Source organism: Cervus canadensis, chromosome 27, assembly GCF_019320065.1.
Source record: "Cervus canadensis isolate Bull #8, Minnesota chromosome 27, ASM1932006v1, whole genome shotgun sequence".
In the NCBI taxonomy this organism is placed as follows: Eukaryota; Metazoa; Chordata; class Mammalia; order Artiodactyla; family Cervidae; genus Cervus; species Cervus canadensis.
The window spans coordinates 984,731-999,359 of NC_057412.1; the positions used below are offsets into that span (position 1 = coordinate 984,731).

The window sequence follows — 14,629 nt, forward strand, 5'->3', positions numbered from 1 at the left end:
ACAGGGGCCCAGCTGGGGTCAGGAATCAGTCACAAAGTTGGCCAATCCTTTCATTTCTTGCAAAGGCTGCCAAGTTTTGATCTGATTTCACTGGGGATGTACAGCACAGACATTTAGCCACAGGTTCTGGAAGGAAACACCTGTGTTTTCCACAAATACCACCCAAGATTCCATTAATGGCTTAAAGACCCAAAGCAGAAGTTGGCTTCCCTAACCTCACCCTCTCACATATTACCGAAGCATCTAATTCGGTCTCTTCAATCAGAAAATAGCCAACCATCTCAGCTGCAGGGCCCTCTGTTCCCTCTTGGTCCCCTTAGGAGAGCGTGTATAACATCCTGCCTATTAAGCGAAGCCCCTCGGTTCACAGGAAATGTCACAGGGGAGCTATTTCGGTCTTTTCTGAGCAGCACATGACAACCAGCAGACCCCCGTGGCCTCTCGGCTCAATCTCCTGACCTATTTAGACCCCGGCCATTTATTTTTAGGAGGCCCTTTTTGTCTCCCCCCACCCCCCAACCGCCACCCCAGCCCAAATCCCAATTTAAATAGTTGGAAGGAAATCAAGAGAAAAGTCTGGCTTCAATAGCACAGCATTCAGGGCCCCTTTAGGAAGCCAGTTCCAACAAGGACTCTGTTGTACCCAGCACAGCAAAGCCGCTTAGACATTTGGTCCTTTTGAAAAACATATTCCATATCACATTCGTGGGGTATCAGCCCCCACCCAAGTACAAGAGGCGCTTACAGCCAAAGTGAAGGACAACCTCCGCCCCTCCATGAGAGAATCGAGTGGTAGGCTACCAGGAAGCACAGACCACTTTCTGCGCAGAGTGCAAGCTGCTCACCTGCTGGGAATGCTGCTGGCTTCGGTGGGTCTGTTGGAGTAATCTTGCTCGTCCCAGGGCTTAAAAGTTTGACGTAATTAGCAGGGAACCAGCCTATCTGGCGCTTTTTCCCACGTGCCTAATAATTTAAAAAATTACATTAAAACGTTTCAAAGGTTCATCCTCTTTCATGGTATAGTTTGCTTCCAAACATGGTGCGATTTATGCCAAGCTTACGCATAACTGAAAAAGAAATAACATCAATAGTAGAATCTATGGATTACTACATTACTAAATGAAAATACCGTAGCTGAAATTCAAATTGTGGCAGCCACTGGTCAGCAAAGCCCAGATTGTTTTCACACGGGCTTGACTGCATGGATCACACTCAGAGGACAATGTAGTGCTTACAGGCTAGAAAGCCCTGCTCACTGAATAGCTCTCAGATGTCAATTTCAGGTTGGGTAGAGATTACGGTTTATGCCAACATTATATATGGATTTTAGGAATAATAATATAATAATGGCAGCAACATGTACTGGGAGCTTCTTATGAGCTAGGCCTGTGTTCAACATCTATTATGTGTACCTACACAACAATTCCAGAAGAACACTACTCCTACTATATCCATCGCCCACTTTCACTATTCCCAGTTCTCAGATAAAAAGAGTAACGCTCAGAAAAGTTAAGTGATAATCTCAGTGTTACAGGCTAGTTAATGGCAAGCCAAGATTCACACTCACATCTATGATCTTCTTATGGATATTAATTGTACACATAGGAGATGACAGACATGCAATATATGCAGGACACAAGGGGGCTAAGCGTGACCTTGCCTTCAAAAGCCATCAAGCCTGTGTGATAGATGAGTCATGCTTCCCACTGTCAGTCCCTTCTCCTTCACTTTAATCTAATTCAACACAAAATCCATTCACTGAGTGCTTACATGCTGAGAGTTGGTGGAAATGGATAGTATATGACTTGAAGGAACTTATAATAAAGTTGGTGAACCAAGACTTGTAATCCTGACATAATTCTGAGAGACAAAGACTCTAATTAGGGATGACAAGTGTCATAACTACCCTTCTGCACAGCACCAGGAGCAGAGAATTCAAAACAATCTACAGGGCACACACGCATGCCCACCCTCTAACCTATTCCCCAAATAAGAAAATAAAACTCAGAGAAAAGGAAGCTTTCCACACCTCACCCCTACCCTCTTATCTGACTCAATCTGTCATGAAGAATACTTCTGGGTTACTTTTAGAACGTAGATCAGATTTCACTTTCTTTGTGGTCTGATAAGATTTCATGCTCTTAGCTCAAGGACTAAAGCTTTTATCTTCACACTGAACCCACCCATGGTTGAAGCCACTTCTTTAAAAGTTCCCCCATGTTAATCTATCTGTTATACACTGCTGGGGCTCACAGCGATGCCACCATTTCCCGCATCTGTGCAGTTTCCCAGAACATAGAACTCACTGGCAACTTCCTTTTTTCTTTAAAAAATAATTTCTGTTATTTTTTGGCCGTGCCTCATAGCATGCAGGATCTTAATTCCCTGACCAGGAATTGAACCCGTGTCACCTACAGGGGAGGTGCGGAGTCTTAACCATGGACCACCAGTTGGGACCACATTCCCAACTTCTTTATCCGTGCAGTCGCAGTAGACGAAGTCTGGTGAGAGCACCAGAAGCCCTCCTAGACAGGTAACTGAGGGCTGCAGGAACCCACTAAAGACTCTTTCGTGTAAGGTACTAGGAGTGAGAGGATGAAAAGATACGGTTTCTGCCCTCAAAGAGTTGATAACCTACACGAAGAAGTAAGAAACATGCATGGGAAGCTAAGTAACAGTCTTGGCATCAACACCAAATGCCAAGAGAGGCTCAGACATTGGGCCACCATGGTTCATGGAAGATGTCGCCTCGGGTGGGACACTCATAGAAAGTTTCTGGAAGAAGTGGGATCTGACCCGCTCTTGAGGAGGGGGGCGGGGGGGAAGGAGGTGGGTAGGACCATGTGGGGAGATGCTATGGGCAAAGGCAGGAAGAAATCAGGGTCTGGGGGCTGCTGCTTGTTTTCAAGAGAGTAGATCACCGCCTGAGGCTGGAGCAGAGACGTCACTGTGAGTCAGACTGGCAAGACGCCTGGAAGGGCAACAGGGTGCACTTGTGAGCAGGCTGAGGAGGAGGGCCATGGGGACCCCTTAAGTCTTCAGAACAGGGGAGTCACCTATGGGCAGGAAGGCCACTAGGCGACAACTCTCTATAGGAAACAAGACCACAAGTCTGAGGAAGGCCTCCCCCACCCAACGAAGGAAGAGAAAAAGGAGCGGGAGGGAAGCCCTGGCAGTCCAGTGGTTAGGACCCAGTGCTTTCACGGCCACGGCCCTGGTTCAGTCTCTGGTTGGGGAACTCATATCCCACAAGTCCTGTGGCACAGCGAAAAACATCAGTCAATTAAAAAAACTTTTTTTAAAGGATGAGGGGATTGGACTCCAGGACCCCAGTGGAATCCTGAACCAACAAACTGCGTCTTGTCCGCCCTGCTGGACACGGTTTTCAGTGGCTGCCCACCAGCAAGCTCCCAGGGCAAGTTCTGCCTTTGGCTGCTCCAGGCTGAGCCTCTATTCCAGCCACGATGCCTTTCTTTCGTCCACAGCTCACTCTCCACTCTCTGGGGCTTCAGTTTCTAACTTTAATCTGGCCCACACGCACAGAAAGCGCTGTTATTTCTTTATTTCACCACAATGCAGATCTCTGCCTTCCTGGTCGAGGTTTACCTTGACGCACTGATGAACTGAGGACAGGTGGGCACACACAGGAACTAAAAGAGCCGAGCCACACAGATGCGGCTCTGGCTGCAAAGGCATCACACCCCACAGCACCGCGGGGGGGAGCTCCGCTCCTGTCCTGCTGTGACACCAAGAACGGAAGACTCCACCACGAGCGCTCTCCTTCCCACCACTCACGGCTCAACTCAAGAATCCAACAGAGACACATACGTCTTCAGAAGAATCCTCAGCTCTCACATTTCTGTTCCTGGCTGCCCAAGGCTTAGGAACAAACTGGGTTTAGATACTGTGGCATCTCTCGTTACACAAACGCAGGATTCAGACAGTGAGGGTGTGTCTGCACTCTGCCATGAAATGGCATCCCTTTGAAATCTTGTATACCGAAATCTGGGCGGGGGATTTTAAATAAATGGAAAAGACAATAACCTGTAGCTCTCCTTCCCACCATCCACCGGGATTCTTTTTCCGGATCAGGATCAGCTGGCCGGGGGCCAGGGTAAGCTGCTCAGGACCCGTAGCTGTGTAGGAGGCAATGACCTGCGCAATTTCTGGAAAACAAGACCAAGCATGGTATAGTGCATCGTTAAGTTAGGAGGACAGCTGAGACACAGCCACCTCCCAGGGTCACAGGCAGACATCCTCAAAGCCAGTACACAGGGCCGGTTTTCTACTCCACGAAGGAGGCTCCGTGGGCCCCGTTCCCCGCAAGGCAAACGCAGTGCTCTGGGGCTGGACTCGCCTTCTGGTTCTGCCTGGTGTGCCCGAGGGTCCCCTCATCTCTTGGAACCCCCCAGCTTGCCCCCACAAACTCCCCACCCCCCAACCCCCCAGGATGCCAACAGTTGGGCCTCATTCATCCCCACCCGCCTTTGGCCCCCACACAGGGCTTGTTATCACATGGCCCACGGAAGGATGGTTCAGTGAATCAAAGAACTCAAGTGAAGCCATTCCACCTGCCAGGTACAGTAGAAAGACAAGTTCTGTGTTCTTGAGAAGCCGCCAGGAGCAGGCACTATACTATGACTTTCCTCGGCCTCTCTCTACCATCCACAAGACCATTTCCTCTGTGGCTGACATTCTAAGGGTGATCCCTGAATATCAGCTAGGGATCACGTCAATGGAAGTTTACTTCCTTTCACTGCAAGTTAAAGGAGGATCCTAGAGTCAAGAGGGGGATTTTAAGCAAAACAGCAGTTGAGCACAGAAAAAAAAAACAAAAACATAAACAGTTCTGTACTTTTCCTGACTGAACAGTCTCATGGGAAAAAGTCCAGCAGCACCACAGACCAGGCCCAGAAAAAGTACACTTCTCCTGGCACAGGCGGTCAACTACGAAAGGACAGAACCTTTCTCTGCCTGAATGCTGGCGCATCCGGAGCGACTGCCTTGTGAACTTCTAGAAGCAAGACGGAACACACTGTTCTATTCCTCTATACTCTCTCCCCGTTGTAACTGTTCTCGGAAGAAAGAGATGAAGACACAAGGAATGAAGTAAAGACAGAGAGAAGGAGAGAAGTAGAAGGCCCATCTCTGACAGCACTTCCTGCGTTAAGGAACATGCCCGGCCCCTCCGCCCCACCCCGACCCTGTCCTGAGATCAGCCGCCACCATGCTAGGAGCACTGGGACGTCCCGGTGCAGGCTGGCCCTGTCAGATGTGTCCCAGGGCTCAGGGAAGCCAGAGAGAGCCCGGCTCACACATGTCTGGGCTCCCCTGAGAGCCCAAGATGAGAAATCTGTGCTGGGGACGAGAACTCTCCCCCAGCACACCAAGGATTAGCTCTAGACTCCAAAGAGTTTTCAATTCGGAAAACATCCAAATTATTATCCTATTTGGCCCCGGTGTTCCCATTCCTCAAAGGACCTGGCCTGTGTAGCTGGTGACCTGTCTCAATACTCTTTTCCTTTTTTTTGAGCAGCTCGCTGGTTTCCGTGTGATGTTAAGCCCCTCTGGACTCTTTGGAGTGACCATTTAAAATGTATAGGGTTGGCCAAAAAGTTCATCCAGGTTAGCCTGTAAGATGTGGTGGAAAAACCCAAACAAACTTTTTGGCCAACCCCATAGCATACTCAGGGTTAAAACAGATTTGACTGGGGTGGTCTGATATCTTCCTACAACTACCAGAAAACCCACTTTTCCTTGTCAGGTGAGCCTGTCTGGAGGCTGAGCGCCAGGCACAGATACACAAGTCCCTCTCTCAGCTCTGTGGTGACTCTCAACCTGTAATTTCTTAAGGCTGTAATAGCAAAAGGGCTCAAATGGCCTAGATGAGGAAGACAGGCCATACCAACCGTATGATTTCCCAGCTGCTTCTTTCTTCTCTCGTTCATGTTTCTATTAATAGAACATGTGATTTTTGTTTAAATAAATAAACTGAAACACTTTTGAGTTCAGGGGGATGACTATAATTTTGTGCCTTCACTATGTACCTGAGGAAAACTACTCAAAGGCTTCTAAATTCATCAGCCCCACTGTCTGATAATACGTGCAGCTCCTCTAATCTCCTCCACTATTTACATCCTGGGACTGAATGTGCTTTCAGGAAAGGAAAAAGTACTGAACCTAATGAGAGGAGGATTAAATAGCAGCTGACCCCAAATCCTACAGTTCCAAGCGTGACAACGTCCCACCATCTTGCCTGAATTATTTCTTCACATCCCAAGAGAACATTCTGTCTGGTAATGTCCCTAACACCCCATGTGTGAAGCAACAGCCATTATTTCATAACCATGGATACACACTATTAATGGAGTCCAAGGAAAGGATCTATTCCAACCACTCTTGGGACAGATTCTTTAGTCTTTACTTTTCTTTCTTTTTTTTTCCAAAAAGGTTTCTGGCCCTAATAAAAGATTGGGAGCAACTATCAATTACATTAAAAACATTGAAAAAATAATCATCAGGGTTTGTCACTTACCAGGTTTTTTTCCTAAACTCCCTGTTTTCCCAGCAGTTCCAGAGCCCTTGAAACAGAGCAGAAGGTCTCATTTGCATACTGAAGAGTTTTGGTCAAGCAACTTAAAAAACGATGAAGGATGTCACGAACCCGCTTGAGCCCCTAAATTCCTTTTTTTCATTCTGGAGAAACACAGCAGCATTTTATCTCCTGACATTACAATGTGTATCAAGGAAAACACGGGGCAAAATAAGGACTGTAAAGCACACAGCCTTTCCTCTCTTCTTGAGAGAGAAATACGCAGAGTAAGAGGCACTGTACGGATCCCCCAGGGCTCGGGCACTGACGTGTGTAACACGAGCGTGGTCTGTCCCCGGGTCAAACCAAACAGCGGCTGCCCCACCAGGAAGACTGGCGGTCTACATCCTAAACTCAAGCTCATGTGTGAGGTCCAAACGGTTAATCATTAAACATTTCACAGGCAAAAAAGTACAGAGGTTACAGTAGACATCCATGAGCTCAACACCCCGATTGAGTACGTGAATATATTAATATTTTAGTACATCTGCTTTAGGGCTTTCTTTTTTTTAAAAGAAGGAAAACAGGACGGTGGCGATTCAAACCCCCCTGCCCCCATTCTATTATCCAGAGAGGTGGCCACTCTCTCCTGTGAGTCCTTTCTACCCAAACTTTACACTCTTTAAACGCTAAAATTTTTCTTTTAATGCTGGACACACAGCGCATAGAAGCAGACCACTTTTTCCCCAACTACTAAGTGTTCCAAAAGTGCTCTAGGGTTGAATTCCTTCATGAATACTCATGGAATTTTAAACTAGCTGAGCAAGCCAAGCCGGCAGAGACTTGGCTGGGACAGGGGCCAGGCCGTAATCTGTCGTTACAAAGTGCTTTATTCCGAATTAATTTTCACTCGTGTGTCACTATCTTCCAGTAAATTAAGTATTCCAATTAAAATAGAACAAAACGAAAGGCTTAATTAACTAAATGAGAGTAACTGTAAAATAAAAATATGTAATTTATCTACCAGGAACACAACGTCTCATTGTCCCTTTATTTATACCGAAATTCAATAACCATCTAGCAGGGAAAGTTCGAATTAAAATGTTTACTCTGATTATGCTTTCTGTATTAACAAAGATATATGTATAATACCCATCTCCCTCGGAATTTTCATAGGCTACGTATCAACATGAAGGCATACTAACACTACAAAATTCCAAACAGCCAGTTAATTTCCCATTGCAGGCTTATAATATACTCTGTCTATTCCATAAAAAGAACAAAGTGATTGGCAACCCATTGATGGAGTTCCAGCCACATTAACGTGCTCCCTTTTAAACACCGCAGCCAGCACTTAAGCTGAGACAGATTCAGATGGCCACGTTTGGCTCTGGCACTTCTCAAGAATGCAGTAGAAAAGCTGATCCAGGTGACGTGCGCCAGCCCTGTTCATGCAGAGAAGGGAAGTAGGCTTAGGACAAACTCCTCTCTGCATCCACGGGTCAATTCTGGTATCTGAGGCTCGGTCTGGTTTTTAAGTTTGGCAGGATATTGACTTGTGCACTGAATTCTTTGTCCAAGTAGGATGAAAGATTTTTTTTTAATTTTTTCATTATTATGAGATAATGTAGCTCAATGTCTGCCCCAAAATTGTTAGCACTGCTAGTTCTTTCTTTGGTGGCTGATAATTTAAGACAGCAACTAAGAAAGCACTTTACAACTCAACTTACCTTTAGAAAATGTCACAGTGCATTTTTTCTAAACTTACTGACTTGGGATGGTTTGGGTAGAAAACTCAAGTTTATTAAAGGATAATACAAGTAATGGCTTTGGTGTTTAATTGAGCTCAAATGTAAAGCCACTTTAAGAGTTTCTGTGCATGGGAGCAGAAATTGAGTTTAGTTTGTAATGTTTTCCCTCTGCTCTCCTAAAATATCATCTCCACTGTTCTCACTGGATCTAACTAACTGGTGTGGAGAAGAGTTGAATTTTCCCTCTCCAGGTCTTCAGAGGACAATACAATGACTGTCTTACAGAAAAGAAGTATTTTCATTCCAGCTTCTGCCAAATTCTCCAAGGGGAAGCAGACTCATGCAAAGCCCTCCAGGGGAATTTCAGCAAGCTGCTCTCAAGACCAAAGCAAGGGAAAACAAAAAACTCCCCCAAACAACAATAATACTCCCTAAAAAAAAAAAAAAAAAAAAAGCCAAAACAAAAACTAATAAAAATCTCAAGCAAATACAACTACTCCAGAGAATTGCAGGGAAGCAGAGAAGGCAGACTGAAGGTGGAATCACCACAGTTTATCACCAGGCCCAGCCTTGCTCCCCAAGTAGCTGTGGGTCTGTTAAATGACTACATTTATAACCTGAAATTCCCACCAACTTGAAATTGGCCACTTGGAGATGGGCTCCCATATGCCAGTAGGCCCATGTCACTATTTCATTAATTCTCTATCATCTCAGGACATTTTATGCAACTAAATTTTTAGGGCCCCATTAACAACAGTTGGGAGCCACTTCCAATTTGTAAGCATTGACAATAAACTGAGTCTCTGCTCAATCTCTGATCAGGAGATACTAAGGCCTGGCCAAAGGCCTTAGCGAAATCTTGTGTCTTGCTATTGTATATGTAAAAAAATAAGTTCTAGCAGTAAACATCATTTATATACAAATTGTAAATTTATCCAACTAACTTTTTGAAATAATTCCAAGGAACTGGAGCTGCTGGGAATAAGGATATCCAAAATTTAGTGCTGAGTACAACCTGTAATAGATTTCCCCCTACTACATAGACAGGTGGCTTCCCTGACAGCTCAGTTGGTAAAGAATCTGCCTGCAATGCAGAAGATCCCAGTTCTATTCCTGGAAGATCCCCTGGAGAATGGAAAGGCTACCCACTTCAGTATTCTGGCCTGGAGAATTCCATGGACTGTATAGTCCAGGAAGTCGCAAAGAGCTGGATACGACTGAGCAACTTTCACTTTTCATATAGATGGGACTTCATCAGTCTTGCATTTATGTGGCTCTATTTCCTAAAACTTTACAAATGCTATTAATATATTTTTAACCTTTGGTAATATGATATTACAAAGTAGTTGCTTTTCTTCTGGTACTGTTCAGCTCAGTCATCTTCACATACGCTCAATCCTCATAATCACTTGTGTTTTTTCATTTTCTTCTGTCCTCCCTTCCCCTGCACATATCAATGTGTTTGTTACAGATTTCTAAGAACTCATTTATCACTACGGATGTTAACCACCTGTTATGCAATGCAAATGAGATATCATATTTTATTGCTTTCAGTTCACTATGGTGTTTTATATTTTGGCTGTGTATTCAAGTATAATCATGTTGTGTTTCATGAAAGATAAACAAATTCTAAAAACTCTCTACTACCCAATATTCTGGGGCTAGTATCACCAAAACACATTTGTTTACATGGGGGAAATAATGCTGTGTATCTTTCTTGGGGTATCCCAGATCAGTGACCATGGAGACTTAATCAAGAACATTTACTCTAAATCCTAAGTCAGTTACATCCAGGAACATAGAGGAATCCTGAACATTATCCCAGCTGACACAGACCAGCCTCATTCAGGGCAGCCTCCACCGAGCCCCGGGGGGGTTCCTTTCCTTCTGGGAAGCCCAGGCTGACCCTGCAGCACCACTAGGCAAGCTGAAACAATGACACCTCACACTGTTTGCAGTCACGTTCCAGACCTCAGCAAAACCCAACAACGATGTTCCACCGGCAAACCTCATGACTCCCTGAAGAGAGAGTCAGTGCGCAGAAGGGGAGAGGGGAGAGTTAACGTGGTTTACCTCTGCATCTTTAAGCCTCACATAGTTAGAAGGGAAGACGCCGGACTTGTCGCCCACCGCTCCTGTCCACCAGTCACCATCTTTCTTGGTAACCAAAATCACATCCCCTTGCTGAAAGGTTAAATCGCCTTGCTCAGAACTCTCGTAAGTGTACATGGCAATAAATTCTGGTGGGGAGAAATATTGAGATACGAAGAGAGCTTGATTGTTTACAGAAATCCCAGACAACTTTGCAAAAGCAAGTTTATGAATAAGGACATTAGGATAAGGTCCAGTCAAGAAAAAGCCTAGTCATAGATAAAATACAGAGTTGCAGAACCCCCTGGGCTCCAAATTCACCAACTTGCACATAAAATTCAGTAATTGCAGCCAGGGAGACAATTCCTGTGAAGACCCAGCCCCAGAAACAACAACAACAACAAAAAACCCTGCATGTCCACCCAATAACAGTACAGAGAGTGATCTCCGACTTAATACCATGGTTTTTTTTAACGTGGCATTTTTATATTTACTTTTTTCTCCTTCAGGATTTAAAAAAAAATAAAGTGCAGTTGATTTACAATGTTGTTAACTCCTGCTATACAACAAAGTGATTTGGTTACACATACACACACCTGTTTTTAAATGTTTGCTTTGAACATTTACTGAGTGCCTAGGTGTGATGAGCACAGTGTTAGAGGCACCGACATGCCGGCTCTCGGCAAGCTCATCAAAGATCTGTAATTCACTTTTTGTAATTCACTATTTGAAGCTCATCAAATATCTGTAATTCACCAAGTCACCATTTTAGAAAACTTTTAGATGTGGTATATCCTTTATATAAATTAAATAAGACATTTTTCAAAGTGCTTGGTGAAAACCTAAGTCCTTCTGTGCCATATTACACAGATGGCAGAAGCTGTTAGAACATACAATTTTAAATATATATTATTTAGCCAAAAATGGACATCTACTTGTCATAGGAACAAGTAGAATGGGCTGCTGATAAAAGTAGTATCTACCCAATCCCAGAAAATAATCACACCTTTCTGAACAAGATGAAAAGGCAAATCAACGTTTCTTACATGTTATTATTCATGTAATTTAGCCTTAAAGGACCAGAATTAAAGTTCTTTCCTGTCTTGAAGGTGAAGGCTGTGCATTCCAGAGGAAATTTTTCTTCTATAAACCCCTGATTTTACTAAGGCTTAGAAACCAAGTCATAATCTCAGAAAGATCACTTGACACAAAATTCTAGACACTATACTAGGTACAGAATAAAAGATTTCTAGAAAGATGAACATACATTTCCTGTTTCCACTTTTTCTCCATTTTATCCCAGGCTTTTGTATATTTTTTAAAAAGCAATTAAAAAACCAACAAAGTTTACCCAAAATGTTTGTTTTATGATAGATGGTGTGTTTCTAAATTTCTTGCGGAGCTTAATGTCAATTAATAGGCAGAGATTTAGTCTGGAGGACTCCACTGGCTAATTATAAGTACCTTTGCAGGAGGCACTAATGGAAACTAAAATAAACACTAGCAAACACAAACTATCCTGATGCTTATGGTAATGTGGGCAGCTCTCCAAGGGGCCATTTCAGCCTCAGCTGAGGCCAGCAGACCCCCGACATACAAGGTCATCCAAACGCGCTAGGGAGAACAGAAGCCTCTCTGTCTTTAGCCCTCCAGCACTGCTAACACACACCTCCACCATTAAAACTGGCAAAAGGATTTCCCGCACAAGGAAATCAAAGTTTGGCAGCTTGAATAAGGACACTGCTTTTTCATTAATATATTCCTTTCTCTGATTTCTCAGTATTTTGACCCTTCCCTTTTTATTTTGTTCTGTTACTTATTCCTTAACTCATGTTTGGCCATTTAAGTTTGGATCCTTGGCCATCAGTCCTTTTCCCAGTGATTCCTGCACTTTAAGGTCACTTTCTTAAAAACGGATCCAAATTTTGAAGTCGCTTTTGAAATGCTTAAGAAACATCAGAAGCATGAACTCTGGCTGAACTTCACACTGCAGTAGAAGATACCAAGGAGACTAGAAAGACTGTGGCTTTACAAGCCCTGCGTGTACACGGCATCTGTGAGGACCTTCAGGATTCAATGAAAATGGGGAGACGGGAGGACGGATGGGGGGCTCCTCACCACTCAGAGCCTCCTCATCAGACATGTAACACAGGGCACTGGCCATTCCCAAGCCCATATTTTACAAGCTACCCAAACTGACCATCTATTTAATTTGGTTTCTGGTGTCTCAGCTGGTAAAGAACCTGCCTGCAATGCGGGAAACCTCGGTTCAATCCCTGGGTTGGATCCCTGGGTTGGGAAGATGCTCTGGAGAAGGGAAAGGCTACCCACTCCAGTATGCTGGCCTGAAGAATTCCATGGACTATATAGTCCAAGGGGTTGCAAAGAGTCGGACACGACTAGTTGCCTGAATCACTGGTTACTTTCAATCTGATTACATTTAATACAGTATTTATAAACAGGTCCCTAATATATATAAGTGCCTTTTCCTAGAATATCAGATGCCACTGTCCTCCCACACCCTTCCAGAAAGCCAGCGATATTTCCTATTATTTCTAATACTGAAATCATTGTAAAATGGATGTAATAAACGAGATTAGACATATAACCCTCTGCTGTTGCCCAAGTTAAGGATGTGGGTGGTTCATCTGTGACCTACTTATTGAGGCCCAAGCGTGGAGGCCTCTACATGTTTCAAAACAAAGCGACATTCATCAACACTATTGTCAGATGAGAAAGCTCACTGCTCTAGTGGCTCCATCAATAATCTAGGAACTGAAGCAAAAAGGAAATACAAGTAGCAGACACTTACTGACCTTTATTCTAAAAGCTTACCCTCTTGTTTCATGATTCCCATAATAATTTGCTACCTCAAGTGGTGACTATTACGTTCCTTTTACAGATGACAGAGTTGAGGCATGACTAAAATCATTTGGTCACTAGGTGAGAGAGCCAGGATGCAAACTCTGGCACCCCAGTGAGACTCAGCGGGTGTGACCCGCTGGATCAGGCGGGGGGGGGGGGGGGGGCACCATGATTTGCCTGACACAATGCTGATTACACGTGCTGTGTTTAAAAGAGCTTTGGCCTTGTTCTCCTCACAGTGGCTATAAAAAGTCATTAGGATGACAAAAATGTATGAAGAGAACTATCCTAATGATTGTTTTGGTGGGCTTGGCAAAAACTGGATACAATTAAAAATAGCGGATTTATTTAGTGATGATGAAGTTTTTTATAGCTATACCTATAAACTAAAAAAAATTTTTACTTCTGAAATTCCTCTTGAAAAAGTAACTTTGTCACTATTTGAAACATCATTAAACTTTAGCCCTTGCTTTAATAATTCTATTTTTCATAAAGCAAAGTTTCTAAAGAATAGAAGTCTCATAATGGCAAACAAACTAAAGATTCTACAAGTATTCAAGGAAACAATGAAACACTGCTACAAAACAGGTTAGACATCTGTTCTTAACAAACACTGTTCCTACTTCCAACACGGAAAACCTGTCTGACTCGGGTCATGCTCACTCTTCAATTAGTACTCCGATAACGGCTAGACCAGATGTAGGAAAGACCTGAGATTTTCACCACTAGAGCCTGAATTACATAGGTTTTGTTCATTGTTAAACTTATGCCATATACTGGCATATATTGGGTGGGCCAAAAAGTTCATTCAGATTTTTCCATATGCTCTTATAAAAACCCAAACTTTTTGGTCAACCCAATATAATCCAAAAGATGGTGTCATGCAGTAAAGATGGGGGAAACAAAGCAATTAATTACTTGTGTAAGAAATACTCAAAATAAAATTTTTAGTCCTAAATAATCTGTTGTGGCTATTTCCATGGAACACAGAAATGACGCTTCTGTTTCATTTGGGTACAAATGGCACTGATGCTACTGTGACGGCTTTACTGAATGGCCCAGTTATGTCCTTAAACCAAAATACTTATCTGTAAGTCAGAAAAATAGCAAGCATCACAAATAGGCTACAGAGATGCTCAGAGACCTTGATGCTTAGTGACTCTGATGGTCCTCTTTCAAGAATCAAAGGGCTTTTAATTGAACATCATCAGAAGATTCTGTTTTTATGAGCAATATATCTGATCGTATTTTGAAAAGTCCCCGTAAAGTACTGTGACTTTGTAAGGAGCTAAACCTCATTTTACCTCCAGGTTTAATATAATGAACATAAATTAAGGCAGACTCTTTAAACATGAAATCCAACCTCGTTTTCAATGTTCACTGTTTATAT

The 14,629-nt window shown here is 43.5% G+C and overlaps 1 protein-coding gene across 9 annotated transcripts in view; it reads right to left on the bottom strand.

The window, feature by feature from the left end:
• ITSN1 (intersectin 1) overlaps positions 1-14,629 on the bottom strand; it is a 251,838-nt gene that overhangs the window by 64,313 nt on the left and 172,896 nt on the right. For 6 of the 9 annotated variants that reach the window (XM_043448748.1, XM_043448746.1, XM_043448747.1 and 3 more), the window contains exons 24-27: positions 10,357-10,523; positions 6,536-6,581; positions 4,045-4,166; positions 846-963 (exon numbers count right to left, since the gene is read on the bottom strand). In XM_043448748.1, coding sequence (XP_043304683.1) covers positions 846-963; positions 4,045-4,166; positions 6,536-6,581; positions 10,357-10,523 — 453 coding nt within the window. The remainder of the gene's footprint in view (positions 1-845; positions 964-4,044; positions 4,167-6,535; positions 6,582-10,356; positions 10,524-14,629) is intronic. The other 3 variants (XM_043448750.1, XM_043448749.1, XM_043448755.1) reach the window with 1 other exon arrangement.